This window comes from Abramis brama (genome assembly GCF_963993115.1).
Source record: "Abramis brama genome assembly, chromosome: 18".
NCBI classification, from domain to species: Eukaryota; Metazoa; Chordata; class Actinopteri; order Cypriniformes; family Leuciscidae; genus Abramis; species Abramis brama.
In genome coordinates, this window is record NC_139980.1 from 18924782 (window position 1) to 18941043 (window position 16262).

Sequence of the window (16262 nt, forward strand, 5' to 3'; positions counted from 1 at the left end):
ATGCTATGTAATATATTTATTAGAGGGGAAATAATTTGCATGTAACTTGCTATTTATGTTATTTTTAATTTATTTGTAAGAATGAAGAATGATTATTTCTGTAAATCACAACACAAAGATCAACATTACTGCTATTTTTATTCATTAACAAAAAAAATCCATATGTGTAAATAATATAAAATAATATTTATTTATATTTAAAATAAATAAGAGCAAACTTTTATTTTTAAAAATAAGAGTCAACGCCGACACATAGGCCCCGCCCTCTTTGGTACCCAGACGGTGGTTTTCAACGGAAACCCGACGCAACATCCTGGCCACGTGACCTGTACTGCAGCCGGGTCACCCACTTCAAACTTTATGCACCAAGTCTATCTAATCTAACAAATAAAATATTAATTAAAAAAGCAGTATATCGTTTCTCGTAGTCTTGTCATAAATAATGTCGCTCTCCGCAGCGCGCTCGTTTCTGTCGGAGGCCGCTTACGGCGAGCAGGAGCTGGACGCCAATTCAGCGCTGATGGAGCTTGATAAAGGTGCTTTTCATAAACAACACACAGAGCATGCATGACTGTTTTCATTAATTTATACGTGGCTTATATCATATAAGCTCTATATGATATCTGATAACGCAGCCCTGTGTTTGTTTACATTCAGAGAAAATGAAATCTGTAGATATCATACCAATGTAATGAAAACATTCCTGTTGTTATTTTTGCACAACTAACGTTAAAGGTTTAAGGTCTTGTAAGCTGGGCGAGCAATGTGAAGCCGTGGTCCTTTTCCCCAAACTCTTTCAGAAGTATCCCTTTCCCATCCTCATCAACTCAGCTTTCCTGAAACTGGCAGACATCTTTAGACTTGGGTAACTGTGCACATTAAATAAATCAAAAAATCTATATTCATTAGCTTGAGGCTGTCTATTACCTGGGTGAAGTACTTTATCTGATTTGTCAAATATTTCTGAATAATGACGGTTGTTTAATTACATGAATTAGGAACAACTTCCTGCGACTCTGTGTGCTGAAGGTCACGCAGCTGAGCGAGAAACACCTGGAGAAGATTCTGAACGTGGACGAGTTTGTCAAAAGAGTGTTTTCCGTCATCCATAGCAATGATCCTGTTGCCAGAGCAATAACTCTCAGGTACTTTCATCTGCGACTGCGAGTGTTTTTCTGCATTCGCCTCCTCAAAATGTTTTGTTTTATTTGACAAAAGTCACATTTGTTGTCAGCTTCCTAATATTTAATGACATTTCTGTTATCAATTATTCTGTCAAAGACCATCTAAGGAAAATGTAACTGTACGTACACACTGTGTCAATATATGTTTTTGTGTCTTGTGCATTTTGACAGGATGTTGGGAAGCTTAGCCTCCATTATTCCAGAGAGGAAAAATGCCCATCACAGCATCCGGCAAAGTCTGGACTCTCATGATAATGTTGAAGTAGAAGCGGCTATTTTTGCAGCTGCTAGTTTCTCTTCACACTCTAAGTAAGTGTCATTTCAAACTGTCATGAAAAATATATATTGGTTAGGTACTAGTTCATTTTTGGCAAAATATTAAAATGAATTTAGAAGCTGATTCAGGTGGAAATTTCTTTGAAATGTGAATGTCTATATTTAGGTTATATTTCATTTGATCAATCAATGGAACAGCAAAGGGACTGATTCTTCATGCTCCTTCACAACCTTTCTTTCACAATATGAGGCTGATGAATCTTGACATTGTCATACTGGAATATGGACATGATGTGTCTTCCTACATGCTTGTTTATGAAATGAAAAGTTACACACTCCATCAATTAGGGTTAGAAGAACTGTTGCCAAACATATAACATGCTAGAAACATAATAACCACTGCAATAATGATCCAGTCAAGCATTTGCCTATTTAAATCCAAACTTTTTTGGGGCCGGGCAGGTTATTATAATATTATAAAGTGGGCTGATGGCTATTTAGAGATAGAAAACATGTTGAACGTAAACATTTGAATCATTTGAATCTTTTTTTTTTTTTTAATAGAGATTTTGCTGCAGGGATTTGCAACAAGATTAGTGAAATGATTCAAGGTACGTGATCTCCTCATGTGAGTGATCTTCATTTGTGTAAGTGTTCTCCAGTCTGATGGGTTGTGTGTGTTTGCCTGAAGGATTGGACACTCCAGTGGAGCTGAAGCTGAAGTTGATCCCGATGCTGCAGCACATGCACCATGACGCCAGTCTGGCCTCGTGCAGCAGAGAGTTACTCCAGGAGCTGGTGTCCTCCTACCCGTCCACAGCCATGCTCATCGTCACTCTGCACACCTTCACCCAGCTGGCCACCTCCTCGCTCGTCGATATCCCTGAGCAGGTCAGACTGTAGCCATTGTGTCATATATTGTCTTAAAGAGTTAGTTCACCTGCAAATTAAAACTCTGTCATCAATTAATCGTTAAAAGATTGCGATCTCGATTCAAATAGCCGCGCGATCTCATTCCTAAATGACAGCGATTCGCCTGTGTCTATTAAACCTTTAACCAAATCATACTGGAACATTCAAATTCAAATTGTTGTCCCTGCCGCTGATAGGTATAAAACAGCTTCACAAGCAATGTTTTCAACCACACTGTATCGTTATTTATGTTATATAGAAGAACTGAGATAAAAGTTTATATCATTGTCAATCATTAATTTCAACGAACTCAAAATTTTACTATATTTTCGGATATAAACGCTGATTTCTACGGAAGCAACCAAAATTTAGTAGCCTGACATCGTCATACTCAGATTCTAGTCAGAATGTGAGTCTGATACTGCTCCATTGGGCTGTGATTATGGGGCGTGTTTCAACCGAACCAGGAAGGAAAATGCCTCTGCACTCAATTGGATAGACCTACAACCAATCAGAGCAACGGAGTAAGTGACGTATGTTCTTCATTCATCTTTCCGATAGACAAATGCCTTGATCGCGGTTCTCTGTTCCTCTTTTAAAATGAATGCGCTGTCGATATCTTCTATAGCAGATGCGATGGCGGAATCTACACATCTCAATTCTCCAGTGGCAGTCATCTTTGTTGTAAACGAATTCAACCCAAGCGCTCTTTGGTGACGTGGATGATTAAGTTACTGTTGATTATCTGTCCATCATCGTATAAAGCCGAAAAATGTAGTAAATCACCTTTTGAAAGTAACATGACGCTTCAAATAAAGATTGTATCAATTGCATCGTTACACCAGTAGGTGGCGACAAGTGAATTGGAAATGTACTTGTCACTGAATCGTTCACTCAAGAGACTCGTTCAAAAAACGCTGATTCATCCAGTAAGTGAGTCATTGAATCATTCAATTCATTCAAACCCATCTTGATTCTAGATTCATTAGACATTTGAAATAGTCAGAAAAATTTGTCAGAACCTATAGTAAATTACATGTTATTGTATTGTTAATCATGGGAGAATTGTGATCGCTGTTTGAAACCAAAAAACTCTAATCCTCAGGTCATTCCAAACCAATTAGACTTTGGTTCGTCTTCGAAAAACAAGATACTTTTAATGAAATCTGAGAGATTTCTGTCCCTCCATTGACATTCTATGCAACTACCATTTTGTCACTTCAAAAAGCTCATAAAGAGATTGTAAAACTAACCCATATGAATCGAGCGCTTTAGTCCAAATTTCCCTTTGCACAATTCTCCCTTTTTTTCTTCTTTTTTTTCCACTTTTTTTTTATTATAAAGATCTTGTGCATCTGACAATATACATTGGAGGCAAACATTTTTGACATTTTCTGCGAAAGACACACTTACATAATTACTCAAAAAACAGGATTAAAGTATGACTTATGCTTATTAATTATACACTTTTCCAAACATAACATTTGGTCTGAAAAACAAAATAAGATTAGTATTTTGTATTGCCTCGCATACATGTTGACCTTTTTGTGGTTGCATGTCAGCACAAACACAATAAAAAAGGTAAACTCTCCCTTTAACGACTAAACTTGAAAGACAGTGAATTTAATATACTGTATTTACAGCAAAAATATATATTTTACTGTGAGGTAAAATAGTGATGTGTCTTTGGATGGGAATGTGCAGTTCATTCTTCCTTATACAAATTTCCCCCCCTTTTTTTTGTCTTGTAGATTCGTCTTCTTCTCCAGTACTTGAAGGAGGACCCCAGAAAAGCAGTGAAAAGACTCGCCATTCAGGATCTCAAGCTCTTGGCTAAAAAAGCTCCTCACTTGTGGACCAGGAAGAACATACAGGTCAGAGAGTCATAGATGTTCATGGGACAGTCAGCTGGTTCATTTCTTACTAGTAAATGTCGATATATATCATTTCCATTATATGTGTTTGTAGGTGCTATGCGAGTGCGCTCTCAGCACCCCATACAACAGTCTGAAGCTGGGAATGCTCTCTGTCCTCTCCACACTATCTGGTACCATCGCTATTAAACACTACTTCAGCCCTAATACAGGTACACTACAGACTCGAGCTATATAAAACATATGTTAACTTTTTTAAAAATGCTTTTATGCAAGTGTATGCAAAAGATTTCATGAGGTATCAACGGGAGTTTAACCACCTAATCTTTCTGGATGTCGCAGGTGAGGCGTCTCCTGCACCCCGTCACACTGACCTGGTGAAGCTGGCGCAGGAGTGCTGTTACCATAGTAACTTGGCAGTGGCAGCCCATGGAATCACTGTGTTGACCAGCATCGCTGTTTCTTGTCCAGAGAAAGGTGTGTTTCTTCTCACCAATAATTAAATTTGGCTTGTAAAGACTCAAAGGATATCCTTAGCCTTCACTTTAATATTGAGAATGTTTAAACGAAAAATAACGTTGTTTTTAATCTGAATATTTTGTCAGAGGTCATCCAGCTGGAACAAGAAACAGTGATGGGGATGGAGTCTCTTATCCTGCTCTGCAGTCAAGATGACAGTAAAACTGCACAGGCGACACTTAAAGTGAGTGTCAATCAAAGGTTTACAGGTCTTAGAGTATGTGACTTATGTCCCAAATAGCTTCTTCAGCTCTTGCGCTGGTTTGAGCTCACATTTCAGTAATCTCATGAAGCCAGGTCGATAATGCAGCTTATTCTGACACAGAACAACTGACACTTTAAGGACTTAAGGACAAAGCCACTCCTCCAAAACACATGAACGCACACAACTAGAGCAGAGTCTGCAAAGCGCCATGAGAGACGGCGTTAAATTACCTCAAAGCATACAATTTGGATCGAATGCAATGATTGGACAGACATTTTTTTGGTCCTGAGACTTCCACAGAAGATATATGTACATGTTTTAATATTTAGACCACTTCTATTATTGATTGCTCTCAGGATGTGAAGAGAGTTTTAACCATTATAAAAAAAATTGTTTATGAAGAACATTGCCTACCCTACCTTTAAAGTCAGCATGGAACGAAAATCGCGATAAATTGCGTTTTTTTTCTTCCCTATTGTGACGTATATTCGAGTGAAGCGGTTTCTCAAACAAGAAAAAAAATGTAAGCTGATTGATTAGATGGTTGGATGATTGTGGTTTGCTATTGGTTGATCTCATTTGAGTGACAGGTTGTCCCTTCCTCACGCCAGTAAACGCATCATCAGAGACAAGAAGAGGTGATGCTGCAAGAGGAAAGGAAAGTTATTTTGATTAAAGATTATGAGGGCACATGAATTTAAAAAAATAATGACGTGCATGGATAAACCATTTATAATGAATACTGCAATGTACCATAAAAAAAATGAAAATTCTCATAATTTACTCACCCTCATGCCATCCCATATGTATACGACTTTCTCTTGTCTAACACAAACAGATTTTAACAAAGTCCATATAATGCAAGTGTACAGGTCCCTCAAAGTTGATGCTTCAAAATGACGGTAATCCATACAGTTGATGAATAAATGTCTTCTGAAGCAAAACAATAGGTGTGTGTGAGAAAAATACTAACATGTTTAACTTTTTAAACTTTAAACCATCTCTTCCGGCCAACTGTCATAAACATTTTGCATGGCTTTTAAAGCATCCACTTTGAGCATATTTGGTTGATCACTTTCTCTGCCACGATCCTCCCATCTGCTATGATTGGTCAAGATGGTTTATCCCACAGTGCGGTCGAATTTACTGATGTTCGGCAAATCTTTCATGAGCGAAATCCAGTAATTTCTATATGAATCCACACAATCTGTTTCCCAAACATATTTCGCAAAGTGTTACATGGATGATGCATTGACAAACAGAAAGCTGTTTGGTTTGAAAGTGACTTCATATATTGCTACACTGTTGACAATAGACTGGAACTTTTTTGCCTACAGAATTTCCAAGAGGTCCTCGCAGCACCCTATAGTGCGATTAGATCCACCAAATAGTGAATCTTGTAACATGCATTTGCATGTTATTGTGTATTTTGTAGACCTTATGGTCTATTTGATGATAATATGGTGTACTTTAAATGCATGTAGAGTAGCGAGTTGGTAACCAAAACATAAATTTTCCTTAATCCAGGCAAGAAACAACTTTAACCAAACAAAGAGAACGGGACCACTAAATATACACACAATAAACAGAAACAAAAAAGTTTTTATGATTATATTAGATTATATTAGACTACATGGAATATTCGTGCTTTTAAATTTGATTTGTCACTTTGAACCCTTTGAGTGAACTGCCAAAAATCTAAAAGATGCTTTTAGAAATGGTGAAAAGCCAAGTCCCACCCTGTTTCTTCCCTTCAGTTTATGCTGAGTATTTTTAAGTCTTGAATTGTTACGTTTTGTTTGAACCCAGACGGCGCTCACCTCTTTGGTGAAGATGTTGAAGAGCTGTCCTCATCTCAGTCAGAGCTCTGTGGATCTCCTGCTGGGACAGCTGCACTGCGCATGTGACTCCGCACGGGTGCTCATGTGTCAGGCTCTGGCTGCTATTGCCACCCAGCAGCCGGTGCTGGCAGAGGGGATGCTGGGAGATCTGCTGGACCTCTTCAGGGTGGCGAGTCACAGAACCTCAGAGAAACAGCAGGAGCTTCTGGTGAGCAAGTACAGAAATGATGTCCAACTGTAGCTCTTAAAGTCTCAATTTCCTAAAATGTTCCCAAGAGTTATTTGTATTGTTGCTTTTCGTAGGTTTCCTTGGCAACAGTATTATTCGTGGCCAGTCAGGCCTCACTCTCAGCTGAGGTGAAGACGGTGATCAGGCAGCAGTTGGAGAATGTGGCCAATGGTTGGACTGTGTACCGCATTGCCAGACAGGCCTCCCGCATGGTGAGCCACTTCGACTTCACTGGATGATGTCTTTTATGAATCAATAGTCGGGTTTAAATATATACTTTAAAGGGATAGTTCACCCAAAAATAAAAATTTGCTGTTAATTAACTCACCCTCATCTTGTTCTAATCCTCGTTTTTCTGTGCAACACAAAATATAGAATGTAGGTAACCAAACAGTTTTGGTTACCATTGACTTCAATTGGATGGACAAAACATACAATGATGCATTTCTCAAAATATCTTCTTTTATCTCTTTAAATAAGATTTACAGCAGTGTCCTGTAGTTTGACATGGTAAAATTGTAAAGTACTGTCACTTTTTTTTTTTTTTTTTGATTCTTGTATACATGGAGTTTTTAGGATTATATTAATTTATAGACTGCAATGTATGGAATATTTGTACTTTTAAAATTGATTTGTCAATCTCTAGGCTCTTTAATGAACTGCCAAAAATCTAAAAGATGCTTTTATGGTGAAAAACCTAATATATTATCTTTTATAGTTAAAGATTTTAACCTAAAAACTTTAAAAAAAAGAAAAAAGTGCATTTTTGTCCTACCCGTATATCATGTTATTTTATTTAAAAATTTGGTAACACTTTATTGTACAGTGTCCTTGATACACGTTACATGTAGCTTCTACAGTAATTATTATAAATTGTGCATAATTACTTGCAACTAACCCTAAGTCAAAGCCTATTCCTCACCCTATAGTAAGTACATGTAGTTAATTATTATTACTCTGTACTTAAATGTATAATTACACTGTAACAAGGACACCTTAAAATAAAGTGTAACCTAACATTTTGCTGACCTTTTTATATATATATACTGTATATATTATTCCAGACATTCCTCCTCCATAGTGAACCATATGTTCACATCTTGTTCTGACATTTATTTAGCTTTTTCAGGATTAAAAAAATAATTAATTTCCATGAAAACTATCATGATATATTCACTGTACTGTACAATTTAAATATATATTTTTATATTTGGGCTATTGTAGTGAAAGAAAATGTCACAATGCACAAATTCATTTTATTATGTGTGTTTCTATATACATGTATTTCTATTATTTATTTATTTATTTACTGTGACCTGGATAGTTCTTCGTGAGATTCACTCAGACAGGTTTGTCGATGTATTTGCGCTATAAAGGTAAAATTCGTCCACAGGGCTGCCATGATTTTTCCAGGGAGTTGTACCAGAGCCTTCGCACCCGCGTGGCCTCAGAGCACTTCTACTTCTGGCTGAACAGTCTGATGGAGTTCTCTCAGGCCGAGCAGTGCCTCAGTGGGCTTTCAGATGGAGACTACAGCGCGGCCATGAGCGCCATCTCTGAAGCACTCAAATCCTACCAGAAGGGAATCGCGTCTCTCATGGTTAGGATCCGCCAGTCATGCTCTTTTCTTTTGCAACTGGTTTTGTCCATTTCTCTTATTTTCAGTTATTTTCATATTGAAGCACAGAACTGATTATAATCACGTTCTGCCTTCAGGCCGCCAGTACGCCGCTGAGTCCTCTGGCGTTCCAGTGTGAGTTTGTGAAGCTGCGTATAGACACTCTTCAGGCGCTGTCCCAGCTCATCTGCACCTGCAACAGTCTGAAGACCAGCCCACCTCCTGCCATCGCCACCACCATCGCTCTGTCCTCGGGCAGCGAACTGCAGCGCTGCGGGCGCATTTCAACGCAGGTGCTGGAAAACATATACAGTCAAACTAAAAATTATTCAGACACCAGATATAATTTGTGATATTTTTTATTGGTGGGTGCAGGACACTTTAGTTTATTTATGTATGTGAGGATGGCAAAATAAAGTAAACTGTGACATGTTTACAGTTCTTAAAAAATTATTCTTCATACAGTGGACTACTAGTAAAATGTATTAAAATTTGGGACCAAAAATTATTCAGACACTTTGACCTGACCATGTTTTCTTAAGCGTTTTTTCTTTAATTGATAATGCGATCTTTTTACACCACAGACTGAACAGAATTAAGCATTGCTTACTAATTGGTTGACCTGAATTGGTATTATCTAATTGTGTACTTTAACAGATGACAGCTATTCAACCTAATTCATTTGTGAGACAGCCTAACAGAAGGATGGCCAAAACCAGTGAAATATCAACTGATCTGATAACTCTGAGTTCTTGTCATATTTTATTACCATTTTCGAAACTATAGCGAATAAACTGTGATAATGTGAGAAATGTTGAAGGTATCTGAATACATTTTGGTTTGACTGTACATCTCTATGCCTGCATATTTTTGTTTCTCTGATTTCCTCAGTATTTAAAAAAAAATTATGTCTAGGAATTGCTTATGAGGATGGCATGTTTATTGTATGCTGCTTCTTTTTTTGTGTGTATTTGATCAGATGAAATTATCCATGGATGAATTTCGAAGTCTGGCGGCTCGCTATGCTGACCTGTATCAGTCTTCGTTTGATGCCGACTACGCCACCCTCCGTAATGTTGAACTGTATCCTTTTTCTCTTGGGGAATGATCTGAGACCTCTGGCATAAAATGCTCAGATTAGTTTTACAAGTTTACTTTTTTTTTCTTTTTTTTTAAAGGTGAAATATGTAAGATTTTTATGTTAAAAAAATGTTCCTCTTAAACTAGTTCATTGATTACTATTAGTATGCCATTCATGGGGTTTATCTCCCCCAAAACTGTGAACGTTGAGCATCCCAGACACCATCTAAACACTGAGAGCGCTCCGCTCACATCTGAGTTCCTTTCAGCTCAGCCTATAGTGTGATTTTGGGGGCGTGGCTAATGTAGCAGGCGGAGCCAGACCATGGCTGACACGGTACATGGGAAAAGACATTCAGCTTCGGCTACGGAAAGCGCAAGCCAAAATTCACTGCATTTAGACCTTTAAAGAATAAAAAGTTTGTGAACACATCAATGTGAATGGGGCATTGCGATCAACATACTACAATTGTAAGGGAAACAGGTCAATTTAGATCAAATGGAATTATTTATTAATTAATTTATAGGGAATTTTGAAAGAATCACTTTTTTTTACGGCCGAGCAAATGCGTTCATTTGAACGGGCCATAACCATCAGCTCTGGAGCGGATATAATTATCCAAACTATAGTGAAAACACTATTTATTAGCACGGTAATATGGGTCAACAGTTTAAGGCATTAAAAAAGTCTCGTGGATGTTTGAAGTTGGAACTGTGCAGCAAAACTTAACTTAGAACCGAGACTCTTAACGGAAAAGAAAAGAAACTAAGTAGGAGAAAGAAAAGTGAGACGAGAGTAGTTAGATGGCTTGAAATAAATTGTTTAACTTATGTTCTTCTGATCTTGATCTGCCTCTTCATCTACATGGCTTCTCTACATCGTCTAAAAAGTCTTCTAATGCTTTGTTCGTGTCCTAAGGTTTTAAACTCAAATGTTTGTCCAGCCTCATGAATGAGTTCTGACCGATTAGCCACTGTCTTTAGTTCAGAGGTGGCTGTTTCTCCTCACCGCATCATAAATTACACCTTATCTGACTAGACCCCTGGTGTCTTAACTTTCCAGCTCTAGCAGAGAGTGCAAAGAGTACAGTTTAGACATTACTTCTTATAATAAGAATATGACACATCTTACACAGATTTCAATCTAGCCATCTTCTGAATTATGAACAGACACACACAATGGTACCAAGCAAGGCACCGTTTCAATCAACCATTCAATAGTTAGAACAACTGCATGAATTATGAGTGATCTAAGTATAATAGTCACATATATAGGTTGTAGACATGATATAGAAGCATCGTTTTGGGATGATCTTATGTATTTTGATATGTGAAGTCTGAATCTCTGTGGGTTTTAAGAGATTTCCACCATGGGGTCGCTCAGAGGTTTTTAAGAAAAGGAAGGTCTGTTTTAAGTCTCTGTCATGGGATCAAACTACCTCTGATGTTATCTTTGTGGGGCTCGAGCTGTGCCATCTCCGAACCAATCCGTCTTTTACCAACTACCTAACAATGGCAACGTTCTTCCTTTAGCTAGGCTCTCTTTGAAGCTTGCATGGCCACAAAGTACTTAGCTGGGGGGTTCTTTAGTTAGCTCAGACTGGCTGGAGCCCACACATTATTTATGGTCCTAGATTGTTGGTCTGGAGTGTTGATTTGTGTGGAATTTTGTTTGAATGCATCATCTGGAAGATTAATTTGTGTTTGGTTCGCCCTCAAATCCTACACAATGGATGCTTCAATACCACACAACATCATCATGCACCCATTCAGAAAGACGAATGTACAAAATGTGCTCGGTGATGAAACATTGGATGAGTTTATTATAGATGCTCGTCTAGACAGTGTTAGCCTACTCAGTTGCTTATCATGACATATAGCAACACAGCTAAAAGTATTCCTAATATGTTTGGAGCTTTTATTGAAAGTAGCCTGATTTGACCTGTTGAGACATTTCTTCAAGTACCTGTAAGAGCTGTATTTGTGCTGTTTGAGTTGGGGGACGCATGAAAGGGACGCACATTTGCAAGATTGTTTGAAAATATGCTGTATTTTTGTAATTCCGCTAGGTGCCACTAGTGTCGCTGAAACATACTTCACCTTTAAGACTGGTCAACTTTTTTTTAAGTCAGTTACATAAAAATGTGAACTGGTCTAATTCGAATCTGAAAAGAATCTTGGCTAACTGCTAGTTGATAAGACTTGTTGTTAAGACATACGCTGTGTCTGAAATCACATATTGTATAGTATACTAATTTTGTACGTAATACATTAGTGATTTGTTTGGATTAGAAGATTAGATTAGTTTATAATGTTATAAGGTTTTTAAGATATTGTAAATATGGTGTTCTTAAAGGGATACTCCACCGTCTTTTCATATTAAACTATGTTATTCCCTTAACTAAGACGAGTTGATACATACCTCTCTCGTCTCAGTGCGTGCACTCAATCGCTCTGGCGCGCGGCGAAACTTTGTTCACTCAGTTCATTCAATACGGGCCAAGCAGAGAAGCTACCAAACACCTCCACGTGTTCCCTATTTAAACACAGTTACTCGCGTAGTGTAACTCGACCTAGGACGGTGACACAAAACAAAACGTTGCGCTTTTCTAAGCGTGTAAAATGGATAACTATATTGTATGGCGGAATACCATAGCAAGCGCTTGTAAGCACTTCGTCTTGGCGGAGTAATATCTTCACCAGAGGGAGCGGGGGCCGGTGAGAGGATTTTTCACGAGTGAAGATATTACTCCGCCAAGTCGAAGTGCTCATAAGCACTTGCTATGGTATTCCGCCATACAATATAGTTATCCATTTTACACGCTTAGAAAAGCGCAACGTTTTGTTTTGTGTCACTGTCCTAGGTCGAGTTACACTACGCGAGTAACTGTGTTTAAATAGGGAAAACGTGGAGGTGTTTGGTAGCTTCTCTGCTTGGCCCGTATTGAATGAACTGAGTGAACAAAGTTTCGCCGCGCGCCAGAGCGATTGAGTGCACGCACTGAGACGAGAGAGGTATGTATCAACTCGTCTTAGTTAAGGGAATAACATAGTTTAATATGAAAAGACGGTGGAGTATCCCTTTAAATTAATCTCAAACTGCTCTGCAAAACATATGTACTTTCCTTAAAGCTTTTCTCAAGACAACAGCAAAGCTGCTTGCTTGTATCTCATGTTATTGAGGCTTTAATAATTGATCCGCAAACGGCCAGGTAAGAATACTCTAACTCATGAATCTGTAAAATGAATCTTAACTTTAAACAGATGCTTCAAATATTTATTGTGGGATTTTGACAAGATGTTTGGGAGATTTTTATATGTTTTAATATTTCATTGGCACGTTGTAATGACATCTGGTTCAGTTTCCAGGAGTTCGGCACACATGGATCGGTTCTGGCAGAGAGCGAGTATGAACTGAGAATGCTGGCTGTGTTCAATCACGTCCTGGAGGAAGTGGAAAACTTAAGCAGGAAGCACCCTCCTGTCTCTTACCTGGTAATGTTGAAGTGTTTCCATTGGCCGACTTTCCACGTCTGCAGATCTGTTTGGATTCACTTTTCCTAGTCATCATCTCGCTTTCATTTTTCTGTTTCTCGCTTTTTTTAAATTTGTCTTTTTACTATCCGTTTCAAGCACACTGGCTGCCTGTGTGATGCCGTCATCGCCATTTTGAAGGTACCGCTGTCATTCCAGAGATATTTCTTCCAGAAGCTTCAGTCCACCAGCATTAAAGTAAGTAATCTGTACAATGCCACTTTTAAAAATAATTGAATAATTGACTGTGGTTGAGACTCCTTCACCTGCATAACTCTTGTGCAAAGTTTGCAAATTTCATGTGATATCCACAGGATTTCCATTTGGGTTGAAATATTTCTATGCAAGGTGACGTTTTTCTTCATCACCAACTCCATCTTTGCTCACAAAATGATAGAAAAAGATTATTGTTTCCCTTAATAATTATATAAATATATATCTCTATCACAGGCTGACGATATGATTATGGAGCATATCGACCATCACTATACTATATATGCCATAGATAAAAACCTGAAAACCTGTGTTCGAGTCTCAGCCTTGAGGTTCATGCTTATTTGTTCATCAATAGCCGCGTTTCCATTACCCTTCAAATTGCGCAAATTGAAATTGCGAATTGAAAATACGCTTAATGGAAACACGTAATTTCCGCAAAAACTCCCATTTATCGCAAAAAAGTTTTTACGCTCGCATGAGGTGGTTTTTCAGGCAATTCGAAAAAGAAATATTTCGCAAAACTGCAATGGAAACAGTTTTTGCGCATTTATAGGTCACCTGACGTAGCCTAGATGACGCGGTGTGTTTGGACAGAATGAATACGAGACAGAGTTCTTTATTAAATTCATATAAGACAAAATAATTACAGGAATAATGGATTCTAAACCTCAAATAAATGCCACAATCAAGACCTCGAAGCAGATATGAGGGAGAAACACCCAGAAACACCTCATAGGCCTATGTGCCGCTCACAAGTATAAGGGTCGTTTCTTACCATTAATGCTTGGAAAACACACATACATCTCCTTATAATAATGGCTAGTGCAGTGGCTGGGATTAGTAGGCTACATAAACCTACCAACGTCCGTTGCCATGGTTTTTAGAATGATTAATAAAATAAAATAATTAAATTTGAAATAATTAAAATAAATGTTTTAGTCGCATAACATTGGTTAATGGAAACACTGTCATTTTGCAATAGTTTTTTGTCAACATTTAGAAAAAATGGCAAAAGTTTTTCGCAAATCTGAAATGGAAACGCGCCTAATGATGTCATCAGCGACTAGTCGATGTCGACTCAACTTTAATCACATAAATGTAGACTGAAAGTCGGTCAACCGCAGTATATAATTTCTATGAAATATTTAACATTTTATACACACACGCGTATGTATGCATGTATGTATGTATGTAGCCTTGAAAATTGAGTAAGATTATTAAAATTTAGTAGCATTCAAGTACAAGTCAGTTGCTCAGAAAAATTGTAATATAGTATATTTCCTCAAGTACTTTACATCCATGTCTGTTACTATATAGAATGATAAATAGCCCTCTGTGCTCAATTCATGACTTTTCTTTCGTAAATTTCAAACTGTCTGAAAGGTTAGACTTTTATATCATTTTAAAATGATTTTTGTTTTAGCTTGCCCTCTCTCCATCTCCTCGTACCCCCAACGAGCCAATCCCAGTGCAGAACAACCAGCAGTTGACTTTAAAGGTGGAGGGGGTGGTGCAGCATGGCTCCACTCCGGGACTGTTCCGGAAGATTCAGGCGGTCTGCCTTAAAGTCAGCTCTACTCTACAGACAAAACCAGGATCAGACTTCAAGGTGAGTTCAACCCAGAGTCCAAGTTTCTTTTGGATCACATTGTTGATCATCTAATGCAGTTGTTCTCAGCTGGTGGGAAATATCATTTCTCAGTTGCGTACTCTTATGTTCTCAACTTTGATTTTAGATTCCTCTTGATTCCAAGACCAATGAGATTGAGCAGAAAGTGGAGCCTCATAATGATTACTTCAGCACACAGTTCCTGCTCAACTTCTCCATCCTCGGCACACACATGGTCTCTGTTGAAGCCTCAGTTGTAGACACCAGTGGGATCGAATGGAAGACAGGACCAAAAACCACTGTGTCAGTAAAGTCTATGGAAGACCCTTATTCCCAGCAGCTGCGACATCAGTTACAGCAGCAGCAGCAGCAGCAGCAGCAGACGACGACGACCGGGCCTCAGCCGGGACCCCAGAGGAACATTTGTGCCCGCTTCCAGTGACCTCCAACCTCATCAACTGCTTACTGCCTGTATTTTACTCATTCATAGTCTTTCTTATTTGTGTTCTTCAGTGTTTTGTGTGAGTGAGCGAGTGAACTGCTATCTGGCTAATTTGTCTTTGTGTAATAATAAATAGGCTCAAATTTTTCTTCTGTTGTATACTTCCATAAGTCTCTTTGTAAATGCCTAGTAAAATAACTTAACTAAAATATTGTCTTTATTGGATTATGGGTCTCCTTACTTGGTTTCACCGCTATGGTGGATCGGAACAATCCTAAAGAATGATTTGTTTCAGAAGAGGAATATTACTTCCACTTTAAGTGTGATACTATCATTTAGATTTAAGTTTTGTCAGGTACAAATTAGTCCATTATCTTCTGTGGTAGATATATTAAAGTCCCCCTGAGGTGAAAATCAAGTTTTTAATGTCGTTTATGTGGTGTTTTTAATATGCTTTAAGACAAACTATGTACAAATTAATGTCAACACCATTGCTCAGTATTTTATTCTTAAAACTGCAGTGAACCAAAGACAGTCTCAAAAACGAGGTTTGAAATCGCTGGTGTTTCTGACATCACAAACTACCTTGTAACCAATCACGTCATCGTGTGATCGTCAACGAGTGGATCTCTGAGCTAGTGTGAGTGAGTGGAGGCGGGGCTAATTTATATATTCATAGAACCCTGTATACTAAATGAAGCAAGGGTGTAGAGTTACATTCAA

At 38.2% G+C, this 16262-nt stretch overlaps 1 protein-coding gene across 1 annotated transcript; it reads left to right on the top strand.

The window, feature by feature from the left end:
• Nucleotides 1-302: 302 nt before the first annotated feature.
• ints7 (integrator complex subunit 7) lies at nt 303-15755 on the top strand. Its single transcript, XM_084090949.1, has 20 exons — nt 303-536; nt 736-865; nt 999-1145; nt 1356-1493; nt 2025-2071; nt 2152-2351; nt 4124-4246; nt 4341-4458; nt 4589-4723; nt 4852-4949; nt 6780-7019; nt 7115-7252; nt 8434-8640; nt 8757-8951; nt 9638-9741; nt 12882-12950; nt 13101-13233; nt 13372-13470; nt 14912-15097; nt 15225-15755. Exons 1-20 carry the CDS (start codon nt 443-445, stop codon nt 15537-15539), a joined length of 2916 nt encoding a protein of 971 aa, XP_083947075.1. The 5' UTR covers nt 303-442; the 3' UTR covers nt 15540-15755.
• Nucleotides 15756-16262: the final 507 nt, after the last annotated feature.